The sequence below is a fragment of the Cibotium barometz genome, chromosome 7 (assembly GCF_041138505.1).
Source record: "Cibotium barometz isolate CiBa-2024 chromosome 7, ASM4113850v1, whole genome shotgun sequence".
In the NCBI taxonomy this organism is placed as follows: domain Eukaryota; kingdom Viridiplantae; phylum Streptophyta; class Polypodiopsida; order Cyatheales; family Cibotiaceae; genus Cibotium; species Cibotium barometz.
Window position 1 is genome coordinate 8,363,306 of NC_141052.1, and position 10,552 is coordinate 8,373,857.

At 37.0% G+C, this 10,552-nt stretch overlaps 1 protein-coding gene across 1 annotated transcript in view; it reads left to right on the forward strand.

The window, feature by feature from the left end:
* LOC147636650 (uncharacterized) overlaps positions 1 to 158 on the forward strand; it is a 50,492-nt gene extending 50,334 nt beyond the window's left edge. Inside the window, exon 5 of the mRNA XM_086800111.1 lies at positions 30 to 158. Coding sequence (XP_086656237.1) covers positions 30 to 125 — 96 coding nt within the window. The 3' untranslated portion in view covers positions 126 to 158. The remainder of the gene's footprint in view (positions 1 to 29) is intronic.
* The last annotated feature ends 10,394 nt before the right edge of the window (positions 159 to 10,552 follow it).

Consider the following 10,552-nt stretch of genomic DNA (forward strand, 5'->3'; position numbering starts at 1 on the left):
CCAACACCAAGCTCTATGTTTTTATGCAGAAAATTGTCAATGTTCAAGTGATCAATTGGTCCTTCAAATTAAGGGGGAAATTGAATGTGATTATATTGACTTGTAGAGCAACTCCCAACTTGTGATTTAAGCTCTCACTTGCCCACAAACACCAAGACATGAATGAATTAAAGGCCTATTTATAGAGAATGTTTTTGAGAGCAGAGAATTCAATTTGCAGCTTGATTAGTTCACTAAATGGTATGAGACTTACTAGGCATACTCTACATATACTCAATTAAATAATAGAATTCTCAGTTATTACTAATTATGAGAGAAATCTTCAAGCATACTCCTTCCTGTGTAATTTTTACCCACCAGTGAGATTTGGAGGTTTGGAAGATGTATATGGTGAGCTTTTTGACGATGATGAGATTCCCTTTGATGTTGCCTTAGTTCCACATAACTCCAATGTGATTTTTGATGATGTTGGGAGAGTTTAGCCTATGAAGGACAAAGCTTAGTCACTATCCATCAGCAAATAAGCTTTAAAGCAAGATGCATGACACTTCTACATGAGGGGTCTTTGTTTAAGTACGCCAAGGAGTATTGGTATCTTTCTTTGTTTATGTCAGACATCAAAGGAGAAATAAAATATAGATAAATTTGTGTGAAAACTAGACAAAGGTTCAATGCAAGTGGTCCAATGCATTATGGAGAGTGATGATGCATTGTTCTAGATGAGAACTTTGTGTTGGTGGGACTTTTCCATAAGCCAATTTTATATTTTATTGGGCAATCTACAAGGAGTTCACTTCAACCCAAATCTTTTATTGGAAGAAGCCACTCTTATGAGAACACTACATAAGTGGAATCAAGATACAGAGAATCAATGTATATGAATTGTTTGTGCCATCTCTTGGTTTACCTCTTAATTTGAGCGGGGATGGAAAGGTTATTATGCACCCAATTTTGGATGTTGGGGGCTTTACAAAGAGAAAAAGAAGATATCCATTCCCTCTCACATTTGACCAGTGCATCATAGATTATGATTACAGGGGGCTTATGAGCACATTAAGGGATTCAAAGTGGATAAAGCACTTGCTATAATTTGTGGACAACAAGATGAGAAGAAACCATACACACATCCATGCAAAAATTTGGATTTCATCTTGAGTTCCGATTACTCCTCTACACTAGTGGATCATTCTTGTGCTGATTTTAGGGAGGATGTCTTGGATTTTGATTATAATATTGGATGCGGGAATTCCTGCAATGATGTGGACGATGGTGACACATTGGATGCATATTTCAAATGCTAAGGATCATTCCTATGTGGTTCTATGTGATAAGGACCATGCCTTGGGTGATTTGCAAGATGTTTATCATGTTGATGGTTTGGCCTTACTTATACCTTGGCATGATTCAGGTTTGGAGATATAACATGTCATTTGGGATTCATGGTTTTTGATCATAAGGTAGGCTATGTTCACACTTATGGTTACTTGATGATAAAGAATGGGTGTATAAGTTTTTCCTTTTGATCCTAGTACTTTTGGCCACTTTATTGATCATTATGGATTCTATTCTAATTCTCATGACTGTGAGACATCGACATTGGATAGTGACCTTCATGGAGTTCCCTTTGATCAAGGCGGCCATTTGGATCATTGAATGGAGCTTCCTTCAGTACATGTGTGTATATGGATCATTGGTTCTTAGGACTTCCATTTGACCCAAGGAATTGTGTGATGATTGAGGATGCATGGCTACACCATCTTTTTGACCTAGGAGGCATCATGTTTTGTAGCTTCGGAGTTGGTCCATGTAGTTTTCCATTTGATCTAGGAGGTTACAAGGATCTTATGATGTTGGTGTTATTTGTGCATCAACACTCGTGGTTCCCAATTTGATCATGATAGTCACTTAGTGTATTATATGGTATTATGAGAATCAATGGGTACCTTTTATAGTCTATGACTCCAGATGTTGTGGGTCAGTTTTGGTTTTTTGTATGACCATCCTTTTGATTTCAAGGACAAAATCATTATAGCAGGAGATGGTTTGTAATGAAGCAACAACTTTACTAGTTAGACCTAGCTAGGCACATGGGATTTAGGACACATTTACATGTGGGATTTAGAGCACATGGGCCTTGGGACTATAAAAGGCATATTTTCTTTGCATATTGTACCCCTTTGATTACCTTCATTATCTTTTCATGACATTGAACATGTTGAATCTCTATGCAAAGCTTTGATGCAAGGTTCCATGGTGATTTGTCTCATATCTCAGCTTTATTACAACCTCACTTCTAGAGCAGGAGGACTCAGAGAACTAGATACAATGGACATCCTCCCCAATAAGAACTGGAACGAGATATATCACAAGAGATGGTAAGGAAATTACTTTGATATATATGTTGAGCACCGTATAGCGATGCAATGTACACCAAAATTTGTAGACGATATCCATGACTAGGAGACGAGGTAGCTTGGGGCCCAAAAAAATAAAAAAGAGAAGACCTATACTTGGGGGGTTCACCTCTAAGAAATTTTATGTATCACGTGCATTCAAGGGGGGGGGGGGGGGGGGGGGGGTATTTAAAAACCCCTTACACTTACATACTTTATAAATAAAATGACCCCCTTTTTTATAAACATACGATTTTTTTCAAAATTGGTTTTAAAAACCTCTCCTGTAAATGTAATTCTATAACTTTTTTTGAATTAATATACCCCTCCTAATGAACTCATGTTCTACACTTACATATTTTTAGGTGAATCCCCTGAGGATCTATACCTCTTCTAGTGAGGAAATAAAGACCATTAGCTTTGATACGTCGACCCCCACGTAGACTTTTTCCATTAAGAGCTCAATATTTTAAAGTTCTAGTCAAGTGAATGCCCACATAGAGAGATGAACCCAGTTCGAAAGAATCTATAAAACTCTTATGCTTCACAAGAAGAGCAAGGAACAAAGCCTTAATAAAAGCTGAAAATGAAGCCAAGTGCATTTTGTAAGAGAATATTCTATAAGAGCGTCAACGCGGAAGATCCTATGTAGGTACATTTTGAGAAGGTAAAGAGGACCCATGATGGCAATCCTAGAACATCTTAATTGACGAAAGTTAAGGAGGTCAACTTAGTGGGACCTGATGAGGATTTAAAATTGATATACATTGGGAAAGACCTATCTTGAGAAGAAGAAAAAGACCTCATTGAACTACTCACAAAGTTCCAAGACTGCTTCACTTGGAAATACATTGACATGAAGGGTGTACCTTCGAAGGTAGTCAAACATATTATTCCCATTGTTAAAGGAGCAAAACCATGAAAGACACATGGCCTATCACAGATGAATTCAAAATACTCTATAATGGTCAAGGACAAAATTGATAAACTCATGGCCTATCACAGATGAATTCAAAATACTCTATAATGGTCAAGGACAAAATTGATAAACTCATCAAAGCTAGAAACTGTTTTTATCTATAAGATAGAGCACATGGAATGGCTATCCCCAAGTCATAGTGCCTAAGAAAAATTAAAAGATCTGATTTTGTGTTAGCCTCAAAAAGGTTAATGCATCCACCATGATAAATGACCATTACCATTCATTGAGCATGTGCTAGAATGAGTAGCGACGGTGGGCAATGAGGCCTATGCTTTCTTGATGGGTTCTCAAGTTATAACCAAGTGGCGATAGACCCAGATGATCAACATAAGATTGCATTTGTCATAGAATTGGGTACTTATACATACCAAGTTATGTCATTTGGCCTATCCAATGGCCCCCACACTTTCCAAAGGCTTATGTGCACATCATACAAGGAATACCTTAGGGATCCTTAAAGTTTTCATTGATGAACTTTGGAGCAATTCTAAATGGAAAGCACATCTTATGAATAAACTTGATTTTAAGCCACTCATGGATCGATTGGATATCATCAAGCAAACCTTGAATTCAAAGTTTGAGTCTATGAACACCAAAATGGGAGCCATTGAAGATCAATTGAGGCAATCTATGAATCAACACCAAAGCTTTATGAAGTTATCCATGTATGTGGAAGGGCTTAATGAGCAAATGAAGATGAAGAAGTTTATTCATGGGTTGGATTCCTACATCAAGGTGCATGTGTCGGCACACAAAGACCCTCCACGATCAAGGAGGCTATGAGGTTATAGCGGAGCTTTATAAGCCTAAGTATAGGAAATCTCAGCCCATCATACCCTCTCAAAAACCATCCAATACTTCTTCAAATGTTGGTAAAAGTTTTCCTTCTGCAACACCACCCACTTTTACCTCGAGATTTTCATCATCATTTGGAGGTGGACAACCCAAGAGTGGAGGTCAAAATGATGCAAAGAAAGGCAATGGGTTTGTCAAGAAGACTTTTTAACCCTTCAAGAAGACACACAGGATGGATAATCCAAAGATTCAAGAGTTGAGGAGCAAGGGTTTATGCTTCAAATGCAAAGAGAATTGGTCACCCGGGCATGTTTGCAAGTCGAAGAAGGTGACGGCTACTATGATTCTTATGGATGAAGAGGATGATTCAAAGAAATCTCATGAGGTGAAGGAATATGAAGATTGATTGAAAAGACACATGATGATACCTTGGAAGATCACTCTTTCATCCAAGAAGAGGGTGAGTTTCCATTTGACCCTAGTAGGGGAGTCATGCAATTTATCTTCTTGATACACCTGGAAAGGTGATTTGGTAGTCTTAGACATGGGTCCCATTGATGTGATTATGGGGTGTGATTGGTTAGCTTCTCTTGGTAATTTCCACATGAACCTTCAACAAAGTGTTATGAGATTTTCACATAATGGACATCAAGTGGTATTGGCTGGAAATGCATCAAAAGGGCTCTCTTTGATCACTCCAAAGTGGCTCAAGAAGGAACTCAAGAATCTTGGCACTATTTATGTGTTACATGTTGTTCAAGAGGGGATAGATAGTATTGGACAACACATAGAGCAAAGGAACAAAGATATGGTGACTCTTCTCAAAGAGTATGAGGATTTTTCAAGTGCCAAAGAGGTTGCCACCCAAGAGGGAGATTGACCATGCTATTATACTTGAACAAAATGCAAAGGTTGTGAACAAGACTCCTTTTACCATTTGTCTAAGGTGGAAAGAGAGAAAGTGGCAGAGCAAGTACAAGAATTGCTTACCATAGGTCTTATACAACCCTCAAAATCTCCATTTGCATCACTTGTTCTATTGGTGAAGAAGAAGGATGGGTCCTTTCGTATATGCATTGATTGCCGTGACTTGAACAAAGTCACTCAAGAATAGATCTCCTTGATGAGCACAAAGATGCAAAGTTCTTCACTAAGATTGATTTAAGATTGGGTTACCATCAAATATGAATGAAGGAGGGTGATGAGCAGAAGATGGCATTTAGGGGATTGTTTCACTTTATGGTTATGCCCTTTGGCCTTACAAATGCCTCGACCACTTTCCAAGCTTTGATGAATAGGATATTGGCTCCCTTTCTATTCAAGTTTGTGCTAGTGTTCTTTGACGATATCTTGATTTATAGCAAGAGCAAGGAAGAGCACTTATCTCATGTGAAACAAGTGTTTGAGATGATGAGAAAGCATAAGCTTTATACAAAGGAGAGAAAATGTGCATTCATGGTCAATGAAGTCGAGTATCTTAGACACTTGGTGGGAGAGAAGGGCATTAGGACTGATCCAAAGAAAGTAGCATGTGCCAAAGAATGGCCAACCCCAATACAACTCATCTGAGATGATTTTTAGGATTACCTCATCCTACATTCCCAAGGTGATTTATGAGATGCATTCTTCACCACTTTCAAGCCATATTGGTGTGCTTAAAACTTTTGACAAAGTGAGTAAGAGCTTCTATTGGAAAGGCATGTGGAGAGATGTCAAGAAGTTTGTGTTGGAATGTGTGTCTTGACAAAAGAATAAGGATAGTCATCAACTTCCAAGTAGATTGCTTTATACTTTGCCTATTCTGAGCAAAGATGTCTCTAGATTTAGATAGAAATCCAACAATCCAAATGGTTAAATTTTAGATAGCAGTGAGTACTACAATTTATCAGTTTACTTTATTTTGATCTAATAGTTCGATTTAGAGTTATAGTCTTTGCAAAAACAAAGTATTTAGTTTATAATAGTTAGATTTTGAGCCATGAAAATGACAACAATTGCCGTTTTAAAAAATTGATAGAAATTTAGATTCTAGAATCCACTTTGTTGACAAAATGGATTTTGGAATCCAAAATTCCATGCAAATTGATGTTTTTATCGCAAACAGCGAAATTTTTGTCTAAAAAAAGAGAAATTTTAGTCTATGATGAACGAAAATTTCACTTTTATTGAATGAAAATTTTAGTTCGTCAGGCAAAAAATTTCCGTTAAAAATTTCTATCGACGTAAAAATTTTCGTTGACGGATTGAAATTTCCATCAATTGGAATTTTCGTTCACAAAAATTTCAATCTGTCGACGAAAATTTGGATTCCATGGATTCTAGAATCCAATTTCTCAGCAACAACAGATATTTTTTCCCGTCGACACACGGACAAAATTTTGTCATCCAATAAAAGTGAATTTTTCATTGATTATGGACCAAAATTTCTCTTTTTTCGGATGAAAATTTCACTATCATGATAGAAACGTCAGTCTACATGGAATTTCGGATTGGAGATAGAATCTAAAATTTCAATGCGATTACTATTATCATTATCATGGCTCAAAATCTAATTGTTATAAACTAAAAATTGTGTTTTTTGCAAAGACTATAACTCTAAATCGAACTGTTAGATTAAAATAAAGTAAACTGATAAATTGTAGTACTCACTACCCTCTAAAATTTGACCGTTTGGATCAATGGTTTTCTATCTGAATCTAGAGAAACAATTTCTTTTAATAAGCCTCTTCTATGGCCATGGACTCCATATACCTATTTATCTTAACATCAAATATATGCTCTAATTCAATGATTGGGATGAAGTTACTTAAATTCTTGTAGAAAAAAAAGTACATTTTTATAATTCTAAGTAAAGAATGTATTATACATTACATAGACATGCATGAATTATTAGTAGTTTTAAAGAATATTAGATCTTATCATTGACCTTATTTTTTCCATTTTGTTATTTGACATGAAAAGTGAATTTTTTTTCACCTTTAAATTAGCAATATGTATATATTTACAAAAGTTATTTTTAAAAGAAGTTTGAAACTATGCTTATTTTGCAAAAGTTATTTTAAAAGAAGTTTGAAACTATGCTTATTTTGTAAAAGTTATAAAATCAGTTCTCTTTAATGTCTCCAAAAATTTGTAAAATTGATCAATATTTAGGACTAGTGAAAAATCAAGATAACTTGTTGCAAATGACAACTCATGACTCGTCTCACTGTTTCAAGAGGTCATGAAGGTAAATGCGGATGATCATAAGTGTAAGATGGAGTTTGAAGAAGGTGACTATGTGCTACTAAAGCTTCCTAAGAGCCGTCATGGCATCTTCAAAGGATCTTCCAATCCAAAATTGGCTCATAGATGCTATAGCCCATACGTGGTAGTCAAGAAAGTGGGTGACTTGGCTTAGAAGCTTGATTTACCTTCTTCTACAAGAATTCATAATGTGTTTCATGTGTCCAACCTTAAGAGGTTTGTGGCACTCTTCCAGGGAAGAGATTAAAGAGCTACCACCCATGGATGAAGAATGGGATATCATATGTAAGTCAGAAAGGATTATGGACAAGAGGACAAAGGAGTTGAGGAATAGGAACATTGAAGAATTCCTTGTTCAATGGAAGCAATTGTCCATGAATGAGGCTACTTGGCAATCTTTGGAGTATGTACAACAACATGGTCTACTTGAGGAAGGAGTTGCTTGACCAAATGGCATGATTTGTAGAGAAAATGGGCAAAACTTGGGATTATATACATGTAATTTCTCGACAGTTTTGGTGATGTCGATTGTTGGGGTCGATACTCTACTCCAACAAGTTTCAATGGTCATCATCACAATGGAAGAATATGGTGCGGGACATGTTTGGCTAAAGTGTATGCATCATTTGTGACCTATTTCATGGAGTTTTCATGAGAAGATTTTTTCAAAGGATTTCATCTATAATAAGGGCGACCATAATAGTCCCACACATATGCATTGGAGATGAAGACTTATGGACTTCCTTACATTTGGAGAGTATATTTGGGGCCTTCACCACTTCCCATTGATTTTGAGGACAAAATATTTAAAAATATTTTGAGGAAAAAATATTTAAAAATATTTTGAGAACAAAATGTTTAAAAATATTTTGAGGCTATCTCATATGATTTTGAGGACAAAATATTTAAAAAGGGATGGTTTGTAATGAAGAATAACCTAAGGTCCAAAATATGTAAATAATGGGCCATGGGCAAGGCTACTATAAATAGGGCCTTGGAGTCATTGTATGGATCTTTACTCATTCATATCTTCTACATCTACATTTACTCTTGGCTCCTTTCTTGGAGATGGCCTTTCATGATCTAGGACTCATGGCAAGCCTAATAGCCATCCTCATGGGTAAGAGGTTAAATCACTTAGGCCTTATGCACATACCTCCTTTGCTACATGTGCATATGGATTTCTTCTATTTTCATCATAATCTCATGTATTTGTCATATGTGTTTGATGCCCATCAAATGGATACTAGATTTGGACTTTATGTGTTGATTTCATGATCTTTGGTCTAGATCCATTTCAATGCCGTCCACTTATCATGTATCCCTAATGGAGAACCACCGGTTGGAGTGGAGGATGAGCTACCAGATGCCCCACTATTCAAACTGCACATTGTTCTAGAATGGGGTGAAGAGGTTATCCATTATTTAGCTAACGATCATCCCCAAGAAAGACCCCCTTAAAAGAGACAAAGCACAAACACTTATTAAAAAGGTAGACCCCCTACCAGTTGATTGTAGGGAAATTATACAAGCTGGCCAAGATAGAATCATGAGGTAATGTCCTCAAGAATTTGAGCATAACAATGTAAGCTCACTCTAGTTTCGCTTGTGGACATTTCTTGGCAATACCACCATAAAGAAAGTTCTATTATTAGCAGACTTGTGGTGGCCTACCTTGTTTGGCTACACAACAACGCATAAATGTCAGTGATTCACTAAGGTTCACAACTGTGACAAAATGCCCCTACACCTTGGAGTGCCACTATAACCATTTAAGGAATAAATGGGGTATTAACTTTATTAGACCAATTAGTCAAGGTACTTAAGCACGGTTTATCATTGTCGCCCACACCATAGACTACTCTAAAATGAGTTTAGGCTCGTGCTACCACAAACGGTGATTATAGAGTAATAAACAAATTTCTTTATGAGAATATAATTACTAGATTTGGGTGTCCACTCAAACAAGTAATAAGCGATAAAGTGACCCATTTCATTAATGATGTAATCAAGTTTCTATTGAGCGAATTTGTAGTAGTATATTGCAAATCCTCACCGTATTATCCCCAAGCCAATGGTGGCCAAGCTAAAAGCACAAAGAAGATTATCTATGCTATCCTGACCAAGGTAGTTAAAGCCTCGTACAATGATTGGTAACAAAAGTTACCCATGCTGCTCTTTGGGCTTACAAAACTGCTTATAAGGTGGCCATCCACCTTTCAACTTGATATATAGAACAAATGCCATCATGCCCATGGAATTCTTAGTACTAATCTTAAGAATTACCATCAAGTAGAGGTTGATAGAAAATATCATGGCTGATCAATTGTTTGAGCTTGAATGCTTTAGAGAAGCCAGACTACATGCAGCCTATGGAATTATCGTCGAAAAGTTGAGGTACAAGAAATGTTCGATGAAAAGCTCAAGGACTGAGAAATCGAAGTCAAGGACATGGTTCTTATGTATAGCACAAAGAACCAAAAGCATAAGCTAAAGTACAAGGAATGGGACCATTTCTAGTGGGCAAAATCACACCTCAAGGATTTGCATGCATCGAAACAATCAATAGGGTGGAGATAAAAGGATTCTTCAATGGTAGAAAACTTAGACACTACTATGGCCCTTTAACTGCGAATTCTTTGAAGGCCATTCACTAAAAGAAAGAGGAAAAAATAAAAGAGGCTATAATGAAACGAGAGGCCCAGCGTGAAGCTAAGGCTAGGCAAGACAAGTGGTGCAACCACCACATCTCCGTTAACATGGCCCGAGTCATTAACCTAGAAGAGGAATATTGAGAGGTAAAGCCCACCAATGGGCATGACCATAGAAACTAGGCTAGACTAAAAGCTAGCACTCGTCGTCAACACATAGGTGCTAGCCATAACCTAATGTCCCATGAGACATGGTGCTAGCCATAACTTGAAGTCCCATGAGACATGGTGCTAGCCATAACTTGAAGTCCCATGAGACATGGTGTGCACTACAACAATCACTATTGACACCCACCAGAAAAGCACGAGTGGAAGTAGTAAACACATTAAAACCACATGCATAGGTTTATTCACTATCATGTTCCACATTGGGAATAACCCCTTGGAAGAAAAGTTCTATATCATGTCTACAGGGACCATGCATG